The sequence below is a fragment of the Cladosporium halotolerans genome (assembly GCF_011745625.1).
Source record: "Cladosporium halotolerans strain TM138-S3 chromosome Unknown Sca6, whole genome shotgun sequence".
Taxonomy (NCBI): Eukaryota; Fungi; Ascomycota; class Dothideomycetes; order Cladosporiales; family Cladosporiaceae; genus Cladosporium; species Cladosporium halotolerans.
Window position 1 is genome coordinate 642,516 of NW_027191457.1, and position 23,519 is coordinate 666,034.

The 23,519-nt window shown below is 56.5% G+C and overlaps 9 protein-coding genes across 9 annotated transcripts; 4 read left to right on the top strand and 5 right to left on the bottom strand.

The window, feature by feature from the left end:
- The first annotated feature begins 224 nt into the window (after positions 1 to 224).
- Positions 225 to 1,883, top strand: WHR41_02562 (uncharacterized protein). Its single transcript, XM_069371168.1, has 2 exons — positions 225 to 1,356; positions 1,410 to 1,883. The coding sequence occupies exons 1-2, from the start codon at positions 392 to 394 to the stop codon at positions 1,687 to 1,689; spliced, it is 1,245 nt and encodes a 414-aa protein (XP_069232042.1). The 5' UTR covers positions 225 to 391; the 3' UTR covers positions 1,690 to 1,883.
- Positions 1,236 to 3,135, bottom strand: WHR41_02563 (uncharacterized protein). Its single transcript, XM_069371169.1, has 4 exons — positions 2,812 to 3,135; positions 2,171 to 2,710; positions 1,983 to 2,118; positions 1,236 to 1,931 (listed from the first exon to the last, which is right to left on the bottom strand). Exons 1-4 carry the CDS (start codon positions 3,043 to 3,045, stop codon positions 1,801 to 1,803), a joined length of 1,041 nt encoding a protein of 346 aa, XP_069232041.1. The 5' UTR covers positions 3,046 to 3,135; the 3' UTR covers positions 1,236 to 1,800.
- A 114-nt stretch (positions 3,136 to 3,249) lies between these two features.
- WHR41_02564 (40S ribosomal protein eS24) lies at positions 3,250 to 4,103 on the top strand. Its single transcript, XM_069371170.1, has 3 exons — positions 3,250 to 3,414; positions 3,536 to 3,783; positions 3,860 to 4,103. Exons 1-3 carry the CDS (start codon positions 3,338 to 3,340, stop codon positions 3,937 to 3,939), a joined length of 405 nt encoding a protein of 134 aa, XP_069232048.1. The 5' UTR covers positions 3,250 to 3,337; the 3' UTR covers positions 3,940 to 4,103.
- Positions 4,104 to 5,923: 1,820 nt separating this feature from the next.
- On the bottom strand, positions 5,924 to 7,580 carry WHR41_02565 (uncharacterized protein; the record flags this gene model as incomplete). Its single annotated transcript, XM_069371171.1, has 3 exons — positions 5,924 to 6,233; positions 6,304 to 6,600; positions 6,656 to 7,580. The coding sequence occupies 3 exons, from the start codon at positions 7,578 to 7,580 to the stop codon at positions 6,043 to 6,045; spliced, it is 1,413 nt and encodes a 470-aa protein (XP_069232047.1). The 3' UTR covers positions 5,924 to 6,042.
- A 2,045-nt stretch (positions 7,581 to 9,625) lies between these two features.
- Positions 9,626 to 12,094, top strand: WHR41_02566 (uncharacterized protein; the record flags this gene model as incomplete). The annotated part of the gene is made up of 1 exon (XM_069371172.1): positions 9,626 to 12,094. One exon carries the CDS (start codon positions 9,626 to 9,628, stop codon positions 12,092 to 12,094), a length of 2,469 nt encoding a protein of 822 aa, XP_069232046.1.
- A 783-nt stretch (positions 12,095 to 12,877) lies between these two features.
- On the bottom strand, positions 12,878 to 14,653 carry WHR41_02567 (uncharacterized protein; the record flags this gene model as incomplete). The annotated part of the gene is made up of 1 exon (XM_069371173.1): positions 12,878 to 14,653. One exon carries the CDS (start codon positions 14,651 to 14,653, stop codon positions 12,878 to 12,880), a length of 1,776 nt encoding a protein of 591 aa, XP_069232045.1.
- A 1,161-nt stretch (positions 14,654 to 15,814) lies between these two features.
- Positions 15,815 to 19,026, bottom strand: WHR41_02568 (uncharacterized protein; the record flags this gene model as incomplete). Its single annotated transcript, XM_069371174.1, has 2 exons — positions 17,942 to 19,026; positions 15,815 to 17,889 (listed from the first exon to the last, which is right to left on the bottom strand). The coding sequence occupies exons 1-2, from the start codon at positions 18,642 to 18,644 to the stop codon at positions 15,815 to 15,817; spliced, it is 2,778 nt and encodes a 925-aa protein (XP_069232050.1). The 5' UTR covers positions 18,645 to 19,026.
- Positions 19,027 to 19,987: 961 nt separating this feature from the next.
- WHR41_02569 (uncharacterized protein) lies at positions 19,988 to 21,157 on the bottom strand (the record flags this gene model as incomplete). Its single annotated transcript, XM_069371175.1, has 1 exon — positions 19,988 to 21,157. One exon carries the CDS (start codon positions 21,155 to 21,157, stop codon positions 19,988 to 19,990), a length of 1,170 nt encoding a protein of 389 aa, XP_069232049.1.
- Positions 21,158 to 22,782: 1,625 nt separating this feature from the next.
- WHR41_02570 (uncharacterized protein) lies at positions 22,783 to 23,496 on the top strand (the record flags this gene model as incomplete). Its single annotated transcript, XM_069371176.1, has 1 exon — positions 22,783 to 23,496. One exon carries the CDS (start codon positions 22,783 to 22,785, stop codon positions 23,494 to 23,496), a length of 714 nt encoding a protein of 237 aa, XP_069231869.1.
- Between the last annotated feature and the right edge of the window lie 23 nt (positions 23,497 to 23,519).

Sequence of the window (23,519 nt, forward strand, 5' to 3'; positions counted from 1 at the left end):
TGTCACAGACGCTCGAGGCCACACCATGTATGCGAAGCCGGGCTTTTCGTGTGTCTTGGCGGGAATTTTGGGGGCAGGCTTGGCGAGAGTTCTGTGGGCCTGAGGCACCCAATGATAGTGTGTTGACTTTGGCTAGCGACGTTAGCCCTCACTCCAGCCAGAGGAACGTCATGTCTGCTGCCTTGGAACAGGCCGTAGATCGCTTCGTGCGCTCCTGAGCACGCCGAGGTCCACTGCGAGTGATAAAGAAAGGCAGCGTAGACTATAGAAGGCCGGTGGTTCCAGTCCGATTTCGTTACATGTGATCGCCTCACTGCTCTTGACATTGTTGCAGACGATCAAGCCCTCCGCAATTTCCATCCTCCAACACCCTGAGCAAATAGTCGCAAGCATGGCAGATCGCCAGTATGAGGCCGTGGTGTTCGGAGCCACCGGCTACACGGGAAAGCTCACAGCGGAATATATCACCGCCAATCTGCCCACGGACTTCAAGTGGGCGATTGCAGGCCGCTCAGAAAGCAAGCTCAATGCTCTCCTCCAGGAATTGAAGTCGCAAAACCCCAATCGTGCCCTTCCTGGCGTGGAAGTCGCTCAACTTGAGAAGGCCGACCTCGAGCGTCTCGCCAAAACAACGAAAGTGCTCATCACGACTGTTGGGCCATACCACAAATATGGTACCGCTGTAGTTGAGGCCTGCGTGGAGACAGGCACCCACTATCTCGACGTTACTGGCGAGGTGCCCTGGGTGAAAGATATCATCGACCACCACCATGCGAAGGCGAAGCTCAATGGTGCTATCATCATCCCTCAGAACGGCATTGAGTCTGCGCCAACCGACCTAATGTGCTGGGCTCTCGTTTCTCACATTCGAAGGACCCTTAACGTGGGCACTGGCGAGATCATCTACAGTATCCATGACATCAATGCTTCAGCCAGCGGTGGCACTCTGTCAACGGTACTCACGCTCTTCGACAGCTACAGCTTGTTCGCCTTGTCCAAATCGTTCGCCAGGTGGTCTCAGTCGACTGTGATACCCCCTCAGCAATCTTACAGCAAATCCATCTATGAACGCCTCACTGGCCTACGGACTGTGCCAGACCTCGGCGGCTTGCTTACTGACAGTATTCAAGGTCCCACCGATACTCCGCTGGTACACAGATCCTGGAGTCTGTTTGATGGTGGAAAATTTTACGGACCCAATTTCTACCTCAACCCCTACATGCGCGCCAAAGGCATGATCCGTGGTTTGGCAGTGCACGTGGGACTGACGTTCGGCTTTCTTGCGCTCATTATCCCTCCTGTGCGCTGGCTGCTGCAGAAGCTCGTCACTCAGCCAGGCGATGGGCCAAGCAAAGAGTAAGCACAAGGCACACAGCTCTCCCATGAGATGAAGGCTGACAATCACCCAGGCAAGCATCGAAGGAGTACGTCGAGTGGCGTGCCATCGCACACGCCGACGTAGAGGATCCAAGCGACCCGAAGCGGGTGATGGGTACCATGCGGTACGATGGCAGCATGTATTACCTCACCGGCTTGCTGCTCGCTGAGGCTGCGATCACCATTGCGCGCGATCAGACTCCGGCACACGAACTCGAGGGCGGTGTGCTCACGCCGGCAACCTTGGGCGAAGCCTACCTTGAGCGTGTGAAGAAGGGTGGATTGAAGACTGAGATCCGAATGATGCCTTGAGATGGGTAAACTTCCGAAGGGAGACAGAAGGTTGGCCAGGTAATGTGAGGTGTCTGGTCAGCGTGTGTTAATCGTTGCTTCATGTCTACGGATGATTCTTGAGTGATTTGATCATGCGCTGTCTGACGGTGCCGTAATTGATAGAATCTTGAAAGGAACAGCCTTTGCGTAAAACAGTGCCTTTTGCTCGCGAATCGGTTTTGGCTCAAATGGTATCTCCTCAACATTAAAGTGATTACGCACTGCCGACAAGTCAATTTGTGTCAAGGATTTTCAAGGAAGTCAATACTGACAGCAAGCGTGTCTGAAGGTCTCAAAGGTATCGACATTGCGAATTGTGCCAGCGATGATCACCTTGATGCTGGGTCGAAGCTCGAGAAGCATGCGAATCGTCGCAGCCAGTGCTGAGCAAGCGGTCTTGTCGTAGGTCTAGATTCATCGGTTAGTTGAGATCGGATTCACTTAGCTATTGAATCCTTACAATATCGGCGCCAATGACCGTGTCATAAGGGTGCTCCTCGTAATCGTCCTCAACCCAAGAACCTCTGATACCGTGGCCCCAACGAAGCACGCTGGTCAGTACTTTCTTCTCGTCATCAAGTCCGTTCAAGAAGAGATTCTCTTTGAGTGCTTCGACCACCCCCTCGTCACCGTCCGTAGTCGTCACATGGGTAGCTCCTAATTGCTTGCCACATAGGATAGACAGAAATCCAGTACCCGCCCCGAGTTCTAAGATACTCTTGCCTTTGATCAAGTCCTGGCCGGGCCCCGATAGCAAGTACGCTCCCAGATGTAGGGCGGCTTCCCATGTTCTAAAGCCTGTAGTGAGAGACCCTGAAATCAACTGACGGCGCTCCAGGAGCGTCAAACTTGGTTCAGGCCCTTCTTCTTCCTCACGTGATGCGTTTTCGGGGAGAGTCGTGAAGGTAACATATGATTTCTGTTGGACTGCCATCGCTTCTGAGGGTATTTCTGAACTCATGAGGGAAGAGAGACATGACATGAGATCATCGGAAATCTCCTGAAAGCAGACAAAAGAATCAATATGAAAGGCCTTGGAGAATATTACATGACGAGAGAAAATGAAAGTAAGCTGTTAAGAGGTAGAGAAAATGAACCTACATCTTGCTCTGGGTCTTCGATGGCTTGCTCGACTTTCTTAAGCAGAGGCTTGAGTACTCGCAATCTGTACCTATCGGAAGGCAAATGCAGATTTGCGCTAGTATCGAAGCAGTGCTTGTACAGCCATTGCTGAATACCAGACTCTCGTAAGAGCGATTTGGGAGGCCATGCCAGAAAATCCGGTTCGAAGAGCTGGAAATATTGGCGGCGGAAGAGCACGAGCTGGGGATCCATATCGCTTACGAGGAGACTTGGCTGGTACTCTTTCAGGCGATGGCTTGACACCGACTCTCTCTCTCCAGACAAACCGAATAATTTCTTGCTCGTGAACGATCGCTATCGCTGCTTGGTCAATTGCTCGTTCGCCGACGCGGGCTTGATACGCCAAGCCGTACGGAAACTTTCCGCCCCACAACTCGCGAGCGAATTTCTCGCCGCAGACAGTTTGAAGCAGCCGGGCGAGCGCAGCCATCGACGACCTCTCCCACCATCCGACGATTTTCGATCACGACAAGCACCCATCACGATGTCGGACTCTCAGGTGACCCTGCGCACGCGCAAGTTCATTCGCAACCCTCTCCTGGGCCGCAAGCAGATGGTCGTGTGCGTACAACCCCTCCACGATGCCGCAATCTTCGCCTCCGCCGCCACCGACGAACACACCGAGCGCACGAAATTGGCAGACAAGAGACGGAACAACATGGGCTAACGATACATTGTACAGTGACGTCCTGCACCCCAACCGCCCGAACGTCTCCAAGGATGAGCTCCGCGCCAAGCTCTCCGAGCTCTACAAGGCCGAGAAGGACCAGGTCTCCTGCTTCGGTTTCCGCACCCAGTACGGTGGCGGCAAGAGCACCGGCTTCGCCCTGATCTACGACAGCAACGAGGCCATGAAGAAGTTCGAGCCCCACTACAGGCTCGTCCGTTACGGCCAGGCCACCAAGATCGAGAAGCCCAGCAGACAGCAGCGTACGTCCCACCGTCGGAGAGGAGCACTGGAGAAGACATGCATGGATACGGACGGAGCACTAACACATTGGAACAGGCAAGCAGCGCAAGAACAGGGCGAAGGAGTTCCGTGGTACCGCGAAGAAGACCGGTGGCGCCGACAAGAAGAAGAAATAGACGACTCGATTTCCTCGCGCTACTTCTGGGTGATGAGGTTGTGCGCTGCATTTCATTATGGTTTCGATACTTGCATGACAGGTTGCAAGTCTAAAGCCAGGACGGCGTTCAGTCATGTGGTGGGTGTAGCTACCTAAAGCGAATTGAAAGCAGCTTTCAACCAATCCTTTGGGTCAACGTGTCACATCGCTATCATTGGAACTATCGGTATTAGAAGAAGGGGGCGAAGGATTACTCACATGCAGCAAATGTACGCTACCGCTATTGAAAACGACACCGACACAGAAGCGACTTCTCATTCACTTTGCGATCGGCATAACGAACCTACACGCAACGAAATATCACCAAATCCAATCGACTTCATTTCTGGCTACAGTCGATTGATCCCAGCTTTGGTCACAGTTGCGCCCGTTTCAAAGCAAAAAGCATCGCGGCCCATCTGCTAACGCTACATGCCTTAAGTGCCCGATCGCCACAGCCTGTCGCCTATCAAGGTGTCATCTTGCCACAGCCCACGTTGATGCCAAACATGACATGAACAGTTCGTGCGAATGCCGGGAATAGGAATCTTCTGTAACATCAACAACACTCGACCGAGTATTCATCGCAAGCGGAATGTACTAACCTGCTGACAGACATATCTAGCGACTCTGTACCATGCTGGTCTTGTGATAGTGCGGAGAAACCTTGGGCAACTTACCCTTGAGCATGTGTCCGGAGGACTGGTATCCTGCCTTACCTATATCCAAGCTGGAGTATTAGCAGCCCTGAAAACCACTTATGTGCTTTTCCACGCCTGTAATGGTGACAGTTAGCTTGAATTCAAGGCTCGGAGATCATCATAGTGTGAGACTCAGCACATCGTGTTGAAGGTGCCAAGGGCCTCGCTTCGCTTCTTTACGAGAGCAATATAAACATTGTCAGCTGCTGCAAGCCACACAATCCTGCAGCTCTACCGCCAGTCCCAACGAGGCCTTTTATCCGCAGCTAGGTCTAGAGCGGTTCATAAAACAAGTATAAAAATAACACGGACACAACCTTGCTCTTCAGCCTCCCGCAAACGATTTCCAGCGTTGCCATCTTTCTGAGATCTTTCTCTAGTGCCGCGTACAGCACACCTCACAAGACAGCAATGGCCGGGAACATAAGGCACTTATTGCTAATATTGGCGCTCTCGACGAGATACTCCATTGCGGCTGACATCCTTCCACGCCAAACCGCCCTTGCTAACGCGACTGAAACTTTGATTTCCTCGGATCAGAATGGTCCAACGATCATCCCGGATGTTCCGAGGAATGAGACATCCATCGCGTGGACTGTACACACCGAACGCTCGAGAACTGTCCTGGACCTCCCAAGCCCACCAACCGCCATATCGACGCCCGCGAAAGCCCACGTGGAAAATGAGGGCTCCATCCTTCAAGTCCCCGGCTCGCCTACGGCTAGTCCTGGTGGCCCATTTCTTACAAGAGACGGGAGCACATTTACGACTTTGCCGTCTGGCTCAGGCATTTTGATCATAGCTGAAGGAACGACTTCCACAGCCAGCGTGGGCCAGCAGATCGACACTAATGGTCGACCTACTGGTGACATAAGCCCGTGGACACCAGCCCTCCTCACCAATGCCCCGCAACAGACCATCACGATCGGCGGCGGTGCCTATACAGCCCACGCTGTGGAAAGTTCTATGGTCATCATCGACGGTCATACCGTCAGACCGGATGCCACGACAGTGATCGACGGCGAGTCTGTCTTTTTGAGTGGCACAAGCCTCGTCGTGGCAACCGGAACCAGCACATCGACGCCAGGTCCAGGAGACGAGAGTAGCAGTGGGGTCGACGTAGGCCAGGAAGGAGACCCCTCGAGGTCATCGCCAGTGGCAGAGCAGACTGGGTCCGCAGCAGAGCCAGCATATACTTCAACATCTGGCTCTTTGATCACTGGCCTTTTCCTGTCGATCATCGGCCTAATTGTCATGTCCTAGTCTAACATGCTGGCGTTAAAATTTCTCCTAAAGTATCTGGGTCCATCCCGGTTGAAGATACGGATATCAAATTCCATGCCGTCACGCTCAATGTGACGGCTCTAATTCAAGACTGCCCATCATGAGTATTCCACGCCAATCTCTGCCTTCAACGCTGGATAGCCCGAACTGTCGATCTTGGGCAGCATGGCTTCTCTCCGCTTCGTCTCCTTTTCGAACTCTTCGATCCAGCGCTTGACTTCGCTCTCTTCCGACCAGTCGCTGACAAGCTTGTCGCCGTTTCCGACTTGATGCAGCTGTGTGCCAGTTGCTGTTCGCGTTGGACATCAAGGGTTAGCGACACAGCACCATGTCACAGGAATCGGCTGGTTTCGACTAACCTTGCGTATTCTGAGGCAGCGGCACCAAATTCTCGATGGCACCTTGCACTCTGCCTTCTAAGATATGCTTGCAGAATAACGGCTCAGCACCTAGCGGTCTCCCAATGCCGACTCCATCGCAGGCGTTGTCTTCGATTGCTCGAACCATGCCGGATGCTGTTCGGAAGCCGCCCGTCACGTAGACTTTCGTCTTCTTGAGCAACGGCCGCAGCATCTCTGCGAACTCTATGAAGTAGCTTTCGCGAGCCTTGGTGCTTTCCTTCTTGTGCTCGAATGCTCTCCCTTCGAAAGTTCCGCCTAAATGAACGTCAGAGGAAGGCATCGAGAGTGAACCAGGTGCTATCTTGCTTACCGGACATGTCAATAAAATCGATACCCGCCTGTTCAAGCTTCACACACAGATTCCTACAGTCCTGAGGCGTCTGTCCACCAGGCTGAAACTCGACACTGTTGATCTTCACGCAAATAATGAAACTCGGATCCGGCACCCTCTCCCTCACTTCCTTGATTACTTCAAACACGATCCGGCTCCGATTCTCAAGACCCCCTCCATACTCGTCCGTCCTCTTGTTGGTCGTCAGCGACAAGAATTGGGCCAACAAATACCCATGGGCACAGTGAATCTGCACCCCATCAATTCCAGCCCGATAACACAGCGCCGCCGTCTCCCCGAAGTCCCTCACCAGCTCTTTGATCTCCGGCACCGTCAACGGCCTCGGCTTATTAAACGAATTCCCCGCCCACGCAATCTTCAACTGCACATCACTCGCGCTCACCGGATTCGGATTCAACGCCGCGCCCCCCTGCCTGCCCGGATGGCTGAGCTGCGCAACGAACAGACTCCCATTCCGCTTCGCCACTCTCGCCACTTCCCGAAACGCCTCGACGCGATTGTCGTGGTCATCGCACAGCACGGGGTTCCCGTACGCTTCCAGCGCGTCGTACCGCACCATCACGTTGCCCGCGACGATGACGCCGATCGCGCCGCCGCCCCAGCGCTCGTACAGCCGCATGTAGGCCGCCGAGGGGAAGCCGCGGGCGCTGATGGGCGAGCCGTCGGCGTTCCAGTGGCAGAGGCGCTCGGTCATGGGCGCTTTGAGGAAGCGGTTGGGGGCCGTGCGGTTGCTGAAGGGGAAGGTGATGGGTTGGGCTAGAGCGGTGGTGTCTACGGCGGGGCCGGGGACGCGGTGGCGGCCGGTGTGGGTGTTGGGTTGGATGGGGTGTGGATGGGGATTGGGTTTGGGGTTGGTGGTGGTGGTTGATGTGTCGTACTCCATGACTATTAGTGGGTGTTGGCTATTGGGAGAGCGGGTATGCTGCGAATCTTTCGTATGCGAACGTTCGATTTTATGAAACAACGAGGAGAAGGCGTTGTGATTACTAGAATGCGGCTATGGCTACACTTAGTTTTTACGTTGGTCAGTTATTACCGTCTTGTTCCCCCTCTCGATGGGGATGGTCTACGCGGGGTTTGGTTCAGACAGTGCCGACAGAACCGAGTATGCGCATAGAATTGCGTGCGACGATCAGTGCCCACGACCTACAGAAGCTAATTTCATATGCAGCACGATAAAGACGACTGCTGTCTCGTAATGCCTCGCAAGGCACGATTGTTGCGGTACGCTGTAAGGTTTGGGTTCTAGGCGAAGGACGGCTTGCGGCATCGTTCTTGCCATTGATGGCTGCCTGGGAATATCATGTACATCCGTGATTAGCGTGACTTGTCATTTCCACCAACACACGTGCTGCAGAAGTGACTGCGAGATCCGAATGTCACAGAGAACCATATTCGTGTGGCGATGTCGCCCCTCATACAACGACCCCTACCGGAGCAATGCGTATCCATCGCGCCATCCCTCCCAAGCAATCTGGCCCGGGAGGACACAGAGAGAGCACGGTGAACAGCCGTGACCATATCACACGATCAAGAGTCGCAGGATCCCCTCATGGACGGAGCAGCACATAGTACGGCGGTACTGCGCTCTGTGCGCTGCTGTCGCGCTCGACCACAACGCAGCTCGATGGCGACCCGCGTCCAGTGCTCGCTGTGCAACACGTAAGGCCTGTTCCTGGTGTCCGAATCGGGCGGGCAAGAGCATGGGACAAGGATCAATGCGGACGTGTCCACGTGGAGCCTTGACCACGACTACGGGATGTCTGCTGCTCCTCGTCCACGGTAGACGGACGCTATGGCACTCCGGCACCGCATGGCCAGCACTACTAGCACTGCTTCTCCAAGGCCCACGGCGACACAGGCACGGCAGAGTGCAGACAAACGCAAACCGCCTGCCAGGTGCCGATTGGCTTTGGAGACCCCATGCCCGCCGGGCGCAGGAAGGGTAGCGGGCTGGCATGCGTGATTAGCTGCCCGCAGCCCTAGTCAGGAACAGGACGATTCCCCTCGGCCAGCCAGCCGCTAAGGCTTAGGGGGCCCTGACAGCGCACCTGGAGACACCACGGCCTTCAGTCTTCACGCGCTGCAGAAACGCTCGCAAAGGACGCCGGTCACAGCGCTGCCCCGGCCGTTCACAGCGCAAGACATGGCTAATCTTCACGTTTGGCCGCCGTCGAACCATTGGGTCTGGGCCAAGCCCAAAAGGGAAGGATTCGGGGTGTTCCAAGGGTTCTCGAAAGCCCCCTTTTTTAGTCTCCGTACGGAACCTCATCTCCCACGCCGCCGGGACCATGTATCCATAACATTAGCCCAGCCCATCGTTCCCTCGTCGCTCTTTGCTCCTGCTGCCGCCGCTGCTTTCTTCAAGCGTTGCACCCTGTCGCTGGCTCTGGCGCCGTCGCTCCTTTCACTTGCCCTTCTTCACCACACCCATTGGCCTCGAGAGCTTGCCATTGTTTATCTTCGCCCGTCCCTCTTCTTCGTCTCCGTCCCGCTTGTGCTCACCAACGGTGGAGCCCTCCTAATTACCGAGCCCTGCTATAGTGGTCGAGCCATCCGCGCAACGCTCCACGCTTGAAGAGTTGGATAGGATACACAGGGAGCCCGAACGAGGAGGAACTGTACATATTCCGGCGCTGCTCTAGAAGCCGTCGTCACAAAGCCGACCGCATCGCCCGGCGGCTCTTCTGCATTGCATACAGACGCAGGCCCGAGCATTGTTGTCTCACGTCGTCGCGATCTGAAGACCGGTCCAGCCTCACGCCTGCATTATCTGCTCAGCCAGACCTTAATACCTTCGATCTCCCTGCATTAGTTTGTTCGGCTTCGTTGAGCCGGACTCCTTCAAGCGTCACCACGGCCGTCCTTTCAGCAAACCCGCGGGACAGTCTCCCGCCGCATTCACTTGGCATGCAGCCCAGCGACTCGATGTCGGGGCCCAACCTGGGACACAGGCACACACAATCCTATGCCGTGAAGCAGTCTAGCGACACCGGCTTCTCGCATGGTTCATTTCACAACAACCAACCTTCAATCGGCGGCTACGCAGATCGTCACCCTCAGCGCGCCAACGTGCCCTCGATCAACACCCGTCAGATCCCTCAGGCCTTCAATGGTACTGACATGCAAACCCCCCAGACCGGGTTTGACATGAACTACACTCCCCTGCTCCCCTCAGGATTGCTCGTTGGCAGCCCCTTTCAGCCCGGCTCTCCTTCCACGTACCAATCCTCGCAGTTTCAGAACTTCCCCAGCTTCCCTCAGCAGAACTCCCGCCAGAACCAGCAAGCTCAAATGAGCAACGCCTTCCCGCAGCAGCAGGCGGGCTTCTCGTCGAACGCCTACCCGAGCCTCGCATCGCCTACCGGGCTGAACGCCGGTGGTTTCTTCGGCGGCATCCAGTCGCCAACTACTGGGTTCAACGCCCTCGCGAACACCTCCTTGGGAAACTACCAGTCGATGGGTGTCTCCCCTGGCCTTGTTTCCGGTACCAGTAGGACTGTATACCTTGGCAACATTCCCCCGGACACCTCCGCCGAGGAGATCCTTGGACATGTGAGAAGTGGACAAATCGAGTCTGTCAGACTTCTGCCGGACAAGAACTGTGCTTTTATTTCCTTCTTGGACGGCAGCTCTGCCACCCACTTCCACTCCGATGCTATCCTGAAAAAGTTGGCTATTAAGGGTCAGGACATCAAGATTGGCTGGGGCAAGCCGTCGTCAGTGCCGACTTCGGTCGCTCTTGCTGTTCAGCAGAATGGCGCGTCGCGCAACGTCTACTTGGGTAACCTTCCCGAGGAAACGAGTGAGGAGGAGTTGCGTGAGGACCTTGGCAAGTTCGGCCCCATCGACACTGTTAAGATCGTGCGCGAGAAGGCCATCGGCTTCGTCCATTTCTTGTCCATCGGCAATGCCATCAAGGCCGTCACTCAACTTCCTCAGGACCCGAACTGGCAAGCTCCTCGCAGGGTGTACTATGGCAAGGACCGCTGCGCTTACGTCTCCAAGACGCAACAGCAGAACGCCGCGCAGTACCTTGGCATTGCTCCCGGATACGCTCACGTTCTGAACGGCGCTGACCGCGACCTCATCACCAGCGCTCTAGCTCAGCAATCGGTGGCTGCTGCTGCCGTGGCTCAGACTGCTGGTGGCGCGAACAACGTCGGAAACCGCACCGTTTACTTGGGCAACATCCACCCTGAGACCTCTATCGAGGAGATCTGCAACGTCGTCAGGGGTGGTCTGCTGCACCACATCCGCTACATTCCCGACAAGCACATCTGCTTCGTCACCTTCATCGACCCGACTTCAGCCGCGTCATTCTATGCTCTCAGCAACCTCCAGGGCCTGATGATCCACAACCGCCGCCTGAAGATCGGCTGGGGCAAGCACTCGGGTGCTCTCCCTCCCGCGATCGCCCTCGCAGTGTCTGGAGGTGCCTCGCGGAACGTGTATGTCGGCAACCTTGACGAGACCTGGACAGAGGAACGCCTGAGGCAGGACTTCCAGGAGTACGGCGAGATCGAGCTGATCAACACTCTGCGCGAGAAGAGCTGTGCGTTCGTCAACTTCACCAACATCGCCAACGCCATCAAGGCCATCGAGGCCGTCCGCGGCAAGGACGAGTATAAGCGCTTCAAGGTCAACTTCGGCAAGGACAGGTGCGGCAACCCGCCTCGCCAGATGAACAACCAGCAGCAGCAACAGCAGCAGCAGCAGGGTCAGGAGAATGGCGTTCAGTCGCCCTCGCCCATGAGCGCTCTCCAAGGCAACCGCGCCCAGAACTCCATCTCCCCTGTGGGCTCCGGCAACAGCCAGAGCGGCCAGTACGGCTCCATGGGCCCGACTCCCTCATCCATCCTCAACTCCGGCAACGCCAACCCCTTGACACTCTACCTCGCGGCCGCGCAAGCCCAGGCCCAGATGCCCCAGCAGCAGCCCGACATGAGCCCGTCCGCCTTCGAAGATCAGCCCTACTTCCAATCGCAGCAGCAACAGTCGCAGCCCCAGCCCCAACAGCAGCAGAGCGTGCCCACCACCTCCGCCGCCCAGCAAGCCTTCTACAGCTCGCCGAACGAAGTCGCCTCGACGCGCACCTCCGGCCTCGACCTCCCCAGCCAGCCGCAGTTTGGCCACGGCAGCCACCAGAGCATCAACATCGCCAACGGCCTGCCGCTCAACGCCGCCTACGCCAACCCCAACAGTCCGGCCTCGCGCGCCTCGCACAACCGCGCCGTCAGCCTGCCCGCCTTCAACCTCCAGCAGGCCCAGCAGCAGCAACAGCAGCAGCAGGGCTTCGCGGGCCTGGGCGCCGGGCTCGGGGGCTTCGGCGCCAGCTCGTATGCGCTTTCGGGCGAGGGCGCGCTGCCTGGGTGGGCGGAGGAGGAGGTTGCGTGAAGGGTTCTCTGATTAGAGGAGGGTCTGGCTGCGTGTTCTTTTCCTTTTCTTTTACCCCTTCTTGCCATGCATTGCTACAACCAAAATAACACCACCTTTTCATGTATGTTTGGAGCGGAACGGAGAGGAGGCAGGAGGAAGCCAAGGGAGGAGGCTATGCGGTGTCTCACGATGAACGCAACCCGCACAAGAGGGACGCTGCTCCTTCCTTGGATCTAATACCCGCGGAGGAACTTCTCACGCGTGAGATATTGACCGGTGGCAGTCGACGGCAACCTGGCCCCCCGGTGGCCGATTTACTACAACACTTTAGTTTTACCCTTTTCCTTTTCTTATCCCCTTTCACACCCCTTTGTCGCTACTGTATTTATTCGGTTATTCTATTTATTGCTTTCACGTTCTTTTGACTCGCGCTGAAGTGTAGTTCTATGTGCTAGTCTAGTTTTGCTTGTTTTCATCGGCGCACACGACTTCCACTTGCATCATCGCGCGGCGTACAAGGGCATTCTGACCTCGGAACACTTTGGCTCTGAAGTGCCTGCCAGCACATTCGTTCGCTTTGAGTTCTCTTTTGGGCACAACAGTTAGCACAAGAGCGATCCACCAATTGAACACGAGATTTATTCCCTTTCGAACAGAAATGTATTGAAAGCCCCTCTTCAGAGCCAAATAGTCGGGAAACAACCGCTGATATATCCAACTCAACTCGCCAACAACGCCAACGCTAGATCGCCAACATCTATCCCCTACAGAAACAATCAAGATAGCAAAAAAACCACAGGTTCAACCATCCCTCCCACCCCCTCCCCCAACATCAACCCCACTACTCTCCCCCGTCGCCCCCTTCTCAACATCCCTCTCCCCCTCCCCCTCCTCCCTCTCCTGCCCCTGCGCCCTCGCGCTCGCCAAAGAAGCCCTCCTAACCCCCTCCTCGTCCTCCGGCGCCCCCTCCCTACAAGCCCACCGATCCACCAACCTCAGCACCTCCCCGCTCCAAATCCGATTCATAGCCAGCAGGCGAAACGGCACGAGCGCGATGATGATGATCGGAAACGCCGGCCCCGCGATCGTCAGCGTCACGATGAACACGACCACCGTCATCGCGATCTCGAACAGCGTGTACGCGTGGATCGGCCAGTAGCTCTTGATGCCCGGCGGCAGCTCCGGGAGCTCGGAGGGCGGGGTCAGCATGTGGAAGGTGCGGGTGAGGATCGGGTTGGCGGCGAGGGACTGCTGGCCCATGAAGATGAAGAGGCCCGCGAGGACGCTGGTGGGGGTGAGGCCGAGGACGAGCTGGAGGGGCGGCGCGATGAAGATCAGGATGGCGGCGGCGTGGAGGAAGTGCGACCAGCGCTGCTCGTGGACGCGCTGGACGGGGAGGTGGATGGTGCGCTCGAGGCCGTGCTTGTCGAGGACGGTTGCCGGGGTGGTTTCGCCGGGGACGGCGTGGAGGAGGGACTCGGAGTGCAGGGGCGCTTGCGGGAGGAGGCCGTTGGCGGGCGGGATGCCGAGGATGCCGCAGAGGGCGGTGGTGGCGCCGAGGAGGACGATGTCGAGCGAGTAGCCGGTGGGTTTGCGGATGCCGTAGCGCTTGATGGTGCAGATGATGCTGCTGATTTCGTGGTCGAAGAAGAAGAGCACGGTGATGATGGCGCCCGGGATGATGGCGGCGAAGACCCAGCTGACGGGCAGGTGCCAGAACTCGACGTAGAATTTGTCGCGGCCGGGCAGAGAGGGGATGAAGCCGCTGCTGCTCGTGTGGAGTCTGCCTTTGGGGACGTCTTTCATTTCGCCCACGTATGGCATGCCGATGAAGAAGATGATGCTGATCGCCGCCGCATACTCTCGCAGCCCCATGCGAATGTAACGATGAAACAAGGGTTCCCATGACTCGGCGTAGGACAAGAATAGAGCCAGGATGAAAGTGCCGATGGCGCCTATTATGGCATATAGAAAGCCCTCGAACGGGAGATTGGCATGCGCTCGCTCCAGTTCCTGCACTGCCTTGTGGAAGTAGATGATAGAATTAAGCAGGCTGAAGACCTCACAGCTGAACTCCGTCACATAGAGCATCGTCCAGTCGTGCGCGTTGAAGAAGGCCAGCAACCAGTGCATCCAACCGGCGTGGATGAGCGACCAGGCCATGAACGGCAAGAAAGGGATGTCGAAGCTGTTGGTGCATAGCTTATAGATATTCTCAGCCAGCACTGAGAACGGGCCCGTCACGCCCAGGATGTTCAAGGGCTGCAAGGAAAAGACCGAGTGGATGACGCCGCATAGTCCCGTGCTCAGCACCACTTCGATGGTGCCCCAATTCTCGCCGGTGTTGGAGTAGAGATCGCTGGCGAAAGTGAGGCCAGGGAGCAGGTTGGTAAAGAAGACGAAGACGGCGCTGGCGACGACGAGCTGATTGAAGACCTTCCAGTCCGAAGGGTAGCGCTTGACGAGGTTCCTGCAGTCCTGGCGCAGCAGCTTGAACGGCTCGAGGGCTCCATCTTTGCGGAAAGGCGCCAGAGTCCCAGACAGCCAGCCTTTCTTCTTCTTCTGCGGCGATTCCATTCTGTAACGGTTCTCCAGATGCGCGGGGGCAGTCTCTGCGTCCGCGTTCGCCTCTCAAGGCGCCCTCACGGTTCAGAATCGCATGGTACTCAAAAACGGAGGGTCCGTATATCGATCGCAGAAGTCTTGAGAAACGCTGGTATACAGGAGCGAACAGTCTGGGCGTCCTTGGCCAAGATTTATCTACACCCGTTGAGATCGACACGAGGTGGGCGGGAGGCCTGTCAAGGCGGCGGCGGGCCACTTTGGGCTGGCGGCCCCAGAGTGGCGCCAACGTCACCGCCAGCCAGGGCCGCGACGACTTTCGCAAAGAGAGTTTCCATGGCTTGCGACTCGGACCCTTGTCGATGCTTCTGAACCTCGGGACCGTTGCTTGTTGGATGAAGAAAGTGTAATCGACTGGCTAGCACGTGTTTGTGGAACATGTGTTTCGCGACGATCCTGCTGTCTCACCAGATGTGCTTATGTACGGCTAAAAGCACGTGTCTGAGAGATCAATTCGCACGGCATGATCGCATCCTTATGGGCGAGCATGTACGCGGGTAGGTCACTTCCAAGGAACAACAAACTGGCGCAAGTAGCTTTTTCACGGCCCAACACATCGCCTGCGCCAACGAAGGCCAACGCATTGAGTGATATCGCCACGAATGGAAAGATGAAAGTCATTTATAACAAAATGAACACCTCACAGCACCAGACCTCGCTCACTAATAGACATGACCCAAAAGAGAGCAATACGATCATCGATCCTTCAGTGGTAGAAACTATAATAGCTACCTTATAACCTTCCCAGGCGCACTTTCGCCCTCGCCCTCACCTCATCTCAGCTCATCACATCAAAAGTTCGTTCCTCTAGCAAAACAACCCTTTGACAAGCCCCGTTTTCCCTTTCCCATTCGTTCAAGGATTTAGCAAAAGAAGTGAAAAACCGGAGGATAGAGAAACACAGAAGAAGAAGCAGAAGCAAAAAAAGACGCCGCGCTCCACCCCGCACGGCTTTCAGCAAGCGCCATTCGATTCGATTCGAGCCAACGGCAGCGGAAAAAAATGCAGTAGAAAGCGACAAAGAACGGTTGGAGGGAGCCAGAAAAACGCCGGGCCAGGTGGACAAAGTTGCATTTCGTGAGGGTTTTAGAGCGGAGCAAGACTCGGTCCTCCCTTTCACCCCTTCTCGCCCCCGCCAGCCTCTCCCTCGTCTTTGCTCTCCGGCTCCGCCTTTCTCGTCGTTGTCGAAGGCTTGATCGTGAACCGGCCGATGCTGCCCTGGTTTTTCGTCTTCAGACTGCCCTTCCGCCTCAGCATGTGCCCGCCACCGTTTCCGTTCCCGTTCGTAGGCGAAGCGGCCGCCGCGTCGCCGTTCGGCTGCTCGCTGAGCGAAGCGTCGCCCAGCCGGCTGCTGACGCTCGCGGCGGAGCTGTTGCGGCGCTTGACGCCGGAGCCGCCGCTCATGAGCTTGCCGAGCTCGTCGTCCTCGTCGTCCTCCTCGCGGCGGCGCTTGACAGCGATAGACTCCGGCGGGGACTGGCGGCCGGGCGAGCCGTCGATAGGAACAGGCTTGCGGTCGCGGCCGCGGGCGGGTTCTTGCGGAGAGTCGATCTCCGCGGATTCCGGCGCGCCGTCGGTGGAGGTCGGGTCGCTGCTGCTGCTGTTGCTCTTCTTGTCTTTGAGGGGGTCGGGGGAGGACGCGAGGATATCCATGTTGTCTTCTTCGTCGTCCGGGTAGCTGACGAGGGGGCGCATGGGGCTTGCGCCGTTGGTGAGATTGACTTTGGCGGTGGTGGGGAGGCCGTTATCGTCGTCTTCTTCGCCTTCCATGTCATCGTCACCGTTGAAGTATGCTTCTTCTTCTGCGTCGGGTTCTTTGAGGCCGTCGCCAAAGCGCTGGCTGTTGTTGATGCGTTGAGGCGTTCCCTCTTGTGTTGTGAAAGATTCCTCGGCAGGTGGAGGAGGTGCCTGCAGCTGCTCGTATTTATGGATGAGCTGCTGGAATGTGTTCACGTAAGTGATCCCAACGAGGCGCTCCCGGTAGTGCTCGACCAGGTGGACGACCAGTTGCTTGATGTTCTCACGCTTGATGTACTCGAAGAGCTCCAAACAGACCGAGTTGAGCAAATTGTCCCGCGGCATGGTCTCATAGACTATGTTGAGAATAGGCTCGAACAATTGGTGCTGGATCAACTGACGGTTGTGGAATTCGTCCTGGAGTCCGATGCAAACCCGGAACCATTTCAGTGCCATCAGTTTGATGTACTTCTGTGGGCATGAGAGTAGCTGCGCCACGCGAGAGTGCAGATTCTCTGCGAGGATGAAAAGCTTGCTCTTGTAGGTGTGCTGCCTCACGAAGAAGCAGAGTATCTCAATCAGGTGAGTGTAAAGACTCGTCTCTTGAACTGGGAGTCCGAACATAGACGTCTTGAACTCGAGATCCTTCAGTGGCTGAAAGAGTCTCTTCGCGCTGTCTTCATAGAAACTCGAGATGAAAGCGTCCGTCTGGGGCGCAAGAGTGTTGTGCGGTCCCGACCCGCGCTGCTTCTGCACAAATTCTCCATTCTGAGCCCTATTCATCATGTCCATTTGTGCTTGTGTCGTGCTCGGGTCCAGTAAAATCTTGATCGCGTCTGCCATTTGGCTTTTGACTCCAAGGTCGACCTCCACCAGTAAGAGCTCGATCAAAGTGTCCGTGAGTGGCGTGGTCTTCTCCTTGATGGCATTGAAGATCTGCATCCTCACCATTTGAGGGTCGTGATCGATCAATGACACCAGGATATCCGTTCCAGCCACTCGTACTGCTGCATCGTGGTGGCGCAGCGCGAACATGATCACAGAAAACAGACCGAATTGAATGAAGTTGTTGTACAAATGCGCCCTCGACTGCGCCTGGATATTTTTGGAAACTGCGCAGCAGTTTTGAATGAATAGCACGCCTTCCCGTTTCCGTACAGCGTTTTGTTCGTCGGGGCCGAAGATGGCAAAGAGCTCTCGCAGGAACTTCTCGTTCGACTGAAGGAAGTTGACAATGTCGACTTGGTGAAAGAATATGAGTGAATTGAGCACAGAGAATGTCGGATCGTCCAGTATCCGAGCGAGGACAACGTCCTTAAGGTATAGCAGACGGTATGTATAGTGAATCTTCCTTCGTATCTCGTCGTTGTCGATTTTGACGACCTGCTTGAATTTTGAGGAATCCGAGAGGTATTGTCGGTGGTTTGCGCGGTGTGACGGGAAGTCGGGGTCATCTGTTGCTCTGTCAGTAATCAAGTCGTATCACCTAGGTCTACAAACCCTCACATTCGAGTGCACCAACGACACCCATGACCGCTTGATCTGTCACCACAAACTCAATGATCGAAGTGTCGTTCAGCAAAATGAGGTGTTTCATGATCGTGCACAATCGGTGCAAGTCGGGCAAAGACTCCAGGTCCTCTGCCATTTCCACCAGAGGCGCGAGTTTGAGAATGTATTGCTGCTCAGGGTTCATGATGAACTTGATGACGGCATCGCGCCCAGGCTGCGACAGCGACACTGCGCGAATTGTATTCTCGATCTCATCCAGCTTTCCGAGCTGAGGTTCAGGCAGGCTGAAAGGATTCATAGAGTCCAGTAAATCGTCTGATAGCCCATCGTCCGGGCCTGAAAGCGCAGCCAGGCGCGACTGCACGTCCGAGACGAACTCCCAGATGGACGAGCAGCCCTCGGCCTCTTGAAAACTCAGCGCCATATCTACTCCATTCGCCTCGGTCCACACGATCAGCGTCTCTTGCTGCTTTTGATATCCATCGTCCTTGGTGATGCGCGTCTCCAGGAGCGCGCGCTCAGGCTCGTCTTCGCTCACGACGACGATGTGCGCGTCCAGGTGGTCAGGCGAAACGTTGGGCCCGGTCAAGACACGGCCAGAGCAGAAGCCGGTGCCGCGGTCGTACCAGTCATTGTTCTTCAGTTCGTAGACCTTTACTCGCTTGCGCTCGCTGGCCGGCGGAGCGGCGAGAGCCATCACCGGCGCGGTGGAGGATGCGCAGCTGCTGGCCGCCGGTCAGCGCGGCTGCAGCGATGCGCGCGATAAGGTGCGACGCGTCTGGGATGCGCCTTCGCGGGTGCTGAGGTGTGAATGCGTGTTGGCGCCTGGCGAGCGAGTGCGCCGGGCAGAGTCGGAAATGGAGAGGGCGCGTAAGTGTCGGCGGGTGACGGCGCAAGCGGTGCGACAGCGGAGGCGCACGCAGGTGGTTGAGGCGACGGGCGCGCGGCAGGTGAGCCAACGTCGCGTGACTGGAGAGTGTACACGGCGGAGCGGAATGCGCGAAGGGGTGGTGTCGGCGGTGGTGTTGCAAATCAGAGTGACGCCATGCGATGCACCCACCGTTAGGTCGCGTGTGGTCGGCGGCGGCAGCGGCGGCGGCGGCGAAGAAGCTCGCGGCGGCAGCCCTGAGCCTCTGAGCCTGATGATCTGACGCTTCGGCTTGGGGGACGTGCGGCGATCCTGTGCGCTCGGACGGCACTTTGCGCGCTAGACAATTAGACTTTCTAACCTTCCATCCAACACCCTGCGGCGGGCGGCGTGTGAAGAGGAGGAGGTGGGTTGCGGAGAGTATAGGATGCGGCAGTATTGCCGTAACGTAACGTGGGTGAGACTGCGTGCGCGGCTGAGCCTTCCATTCACCTCTTCTCCGCCGTGCGCCATGCGAGCCGACGTCATACGCGCTGCACACCTTCTATTCTCGGCCCAGCGCTTCTTCGCGTGCACGTGATTGTTTGTGAATGGACTCCATCTGCTTGAGAGGCCTGAGAAGCCTGAGAATATGACGATTCCGTCAATCCTCGGCTCCTCCACGCGCAAGCAATGTTTCCACGGGTATCTTTGAGCTTTGTCACCAAATTCGCCTCACCGTTTCATCAATGCACAAATACGTCGAGTCGTCCTGATCAGCACACATCGATCAATTACACTGTATTGAAACGAAGGATTTTGTAACCACAATACTGCTATGTAGGCTACTGTAGTACAGCTAGGTACAGGACCAAAGCCATTTCCCATGTTAAAAAAAAAAAAACAAACGCCCTGTAGAGATCGATGAGCTCCGACGCCCCGTCGATCGATGCTTTCATGCCAGTGATCTTTGCCCAAAAGTATTGCCCGTTGACCGCTTATGCAAATGCCAATGCTCGTGATTCCAGTTCATTCAATGTGTGAGGGAAGCAGGCAGAATATGCTCCTCGCTTCCCAGTCGATGTGTGCTATGCAGGTGATACAAAGGGAGGCCAGAAAGGAAGCCTCGAGAGTAATGCCAGGGCCCGGTATTGCGGGCGTAGTTGATCTTTGAGGTTGAAGCCGCGAGGTGCTTACCAGAAAACACAGTTCCCTTCGACCTGCTCCTTCTCCCCCTTCTTCCCATTCTTGCGGTTCTTGCGGCTCTTCGGCTTCTTCTTCTGCTGCTCGCCGCCAAAGACATCACCTCCATCCTGGCCAGGGTACAAGTAGTGCCCCTTCTTATCGGTCGTCGCCTCGATGACGTTCCAGCCCTTCTGGATCGCAAGCTTCTTCCAAGCCAGGCGACGCACCAGCTGCATGGGATCGTACTGATCGGCCACCAAGTCCATGTCGAGCAGGACGAGAGAGATCTTCAGGCCACGGGGGCACTTGGCGAGATGCTCGAAGAGAGTGCGCGGCTTCGGGTCGATGCTAGACGACTCGAGCTCGACCATGCAGGAGATGACCATCTTGTACTCTTCCAGAGAACCGTGCTTGCCCGTAATAGTGCGCTCGATGGGGTACATGTTCGCCAGGTGGCCCTGTTCGTTCAGGCCCACCTGCTTGAGCCAGTAGCCAAAGTTTTCAGCGTAAGTCTTGGAGTCACTGGCTCTACGATCATCAATCTCGTGACGGGACTGCACAGGCGCGTGCTGGGTGATCTTCTCCAGGCGGCAGGTATTAGCCTTGCCGATGGTCTTGCAGAACGCGCGAAGGATGTCGTGGCCGGAAAAGGAAGAGAAACGAAACTCGTTCTGCCCGTAGAAGACGCTCGCCGCCTCGGCGTTGATAGCCTTGTTGACGCGAAGGAGGCGTAGAGCAGGCTTGACATGCAGCTTGTACAGGTGATAGTCGGCCTTGCGAATACCGTTGCTGTACGTGCGCAGGGACGATTTGGTGGCAAGCTCGATGCTGCCAAAGTTCAGGGCGTACCCGTAGATCTTGTTCCTGATCTCGCCGGGGAGATCCTGGAAAGAGATGGTCTGACGCTCGCGCGGGTCGGCCTTCTGGAACTTGCGCTCGCCGTACAATTTGGCGAAGCGCCGGTATGGGCCCAAGGATGCAGCATCCCAGTCGTAATGCTTCACAGTGCGCGCGTTGAGGTCGACTTGAACGGCAGACCACGCGTGCTTGCCGACGCGCAGAGGGCTGGTCGGGGCCGCATTGTTCCCTGCGGCCTTTCCGGTTCCCTTAGCGGTGCTGTGGTCTTTGCTGTTGTGGACATCAGGCTTGATAAAGTTGAGGGGAGTATTGAACCCCATGTTGATGATTAATCAGGATGCCGGTGGTGATGATGTGAGGTGCTCGATGGAGAATTGGTGTTGTTGATGACTGCAGCCTGTCGGAGGCGCAGATGGTGATGGCCTTGGTCGTGAAAGGAGATGGAGATGGATGTCGTTGTTCAGAGGGGAGAGGTGGTTGGTGGGAGAAGAATGGTGGGCAGAGTGCGGTGTATTTATTGACGGAGGCTGCGGCTAGCGCGCGCGGCAAGTCGTAGTCAATCAAAGGTGAAGTGAATGTACAACAAACGCTCGCAGCATTAAGCTCGGTCATGGCTTTTCCACGCGTCGCCAGTGACTTCAGCTCTACCAGTCGGTCAGTACAGCTGGGTAAGCATTTGGACAGATGAAATCGTCGTGGATCTGATTAGAGAATACCAATACAAAACCAGATGTCCGTGTCCCTCTGACAAAGGCGTTGAAATCGGGTCTGCTTTGTTATCGTTCCGCAAGCACCACTTTCGCACCAACGTCGATGGATCATGCAGTGTCCGGCCGGGGGCACCGTGCAAGGATACGTCCCCAATCAAAGGTCTTGACAGCAAGGCTAAAGGTAAGAAACCATATGGCAAAAGACGTTATCTGAGCGTCTGGCGACCTGATGAGGCTTTTGAGGACGTGGACACCCTGTTTTTCGAAGGAACGCGAACCTGGACACCGAATCACTCTCGAAACTTCGCGGTATTGCTGTTAAATTTTGAACTTTATGAAGCAAAGAAGAGCACGGGGATGACCATATACCATATTGATGCTTGTCGTTGGAATCGATGGGGCCTGTTCCACCCGCAAGCGCCGGGGCAGACGCGGTTTCCTGGAGTTGACGGCAGCCCCTTTCCCTAAGACAATGTTATTGTTGCCTCATCGGATGGATATCGTTCATAGTATGAAGACATTCAAGCGACTGAAAGCAGGGCCCACAAGCTGTCACCTGCAAGCGTACCTCCACGTTGAAGTGTCAGCCACAAGGCGGCGGCCCCCTTCGCTCGTGAGCCGCGGTTTGATCGCTTTTGCATGAAGAAAAGACTATTAAACGCCTTTGAAATTCCTGGAAGTACAGCACAAAGGCGCTCAGCAGAAGCGAGTGCTTTCTTGCTTTGCAAGGGGCCTCGCCAGTCGCTTCCCATTCCATTTCGATGCTGGCTGGAGGTGATGCGCGACAAGATTACAACCGGTAGCCTTTGAAGACGATCAGTTCTTCCCGCATTACTTTGATTATCACCAACGATCCAAGTCATTGAGCCGAAAGAGCATATTCTGTGTTACAGCCAAAAGTGAAGTCTGCATAAACCCTTGACCCTCGACCGGCCCGCCAAGCTGCTGTGACCCTTCTTCAGGCGCGCGTCCGCGTCCGCGACGCGCGCAACGTCAAGCAAAGCCCGCGCCCTCGGCTCGCAAAGAAAACAAACCTACCTAAGGTACAACCACCACAAGGCACCGTTCACCACCCCGCGCGCTACGCCCCCGCTGAACCAAATCAGCATCCGGCCGCGCACAAAAGCGCTCCCACAACCTCCGCGCATCCACCACCTCCACCACCACCAGCGCCCACCTACTCTCAAACCAACGCCTCGAGACCTCCAACAACACCCACAACACCCACGCCCAGCATGGCCACAAACCCAACCCCCTTCCCCAGCCGCCCCTACCCCTCCACGCGCGCCCCCCAACCCTGGCCCAGCACGACGCCCTTCGCGCAACCGCCCACCAGCAACCCCCAACCCCCCAAAACCGCCCAACAACACGAAGCCGCGCGCCTCGAAGCCGCCCGGCAAGAGACCGCCGAGCGCGCGCGGCGCGAGGCGGCCTCCGCACAAGCCCTCGAAGCCCTCTCCGAAGAGCAGCGCGAGGAGATCAACGAGGCGTTCAGCCTGTTCGACCTGGACAAGGACGGGCGGGTGGACTACCACGAGCTGAAAGTGGCGCTGAAAGCGCTGGGGTTCGACCTGGCGAAGAGCGAGGTGCTGGCGATGCTGCAGGCGCACGGGACGCCGGCGTCCGGAAGGGGGGAGCGAGGAGGGCAGGGAGGGGGAGTGTCGTTTCTGGGGCCGGACAGGCTGCTGCTGCCGCACGGGGCGTTTGTGAATTTGGCGGCGGGGATGATTGCGGCGCGGGATCCGAGGGATGAGATTCTGAGGGCGTTTGATTTGTTTGATGCGGGGGGCAATGGGATGATTAGGCTGGAGGATTTGAGGAGGGTTGCGAAGGAGTTGGGGGAGGGGTTGTCGGATGAGGAGCTGCAGGCTATGATTGAGGAGTTCGATGTTAGAGGGGAGGGAGGAATTGATAGGGATGCGTTTTTGGGTATTTGTCTGGGGACGTGAGAGGCATACGATTTGAATGAGGG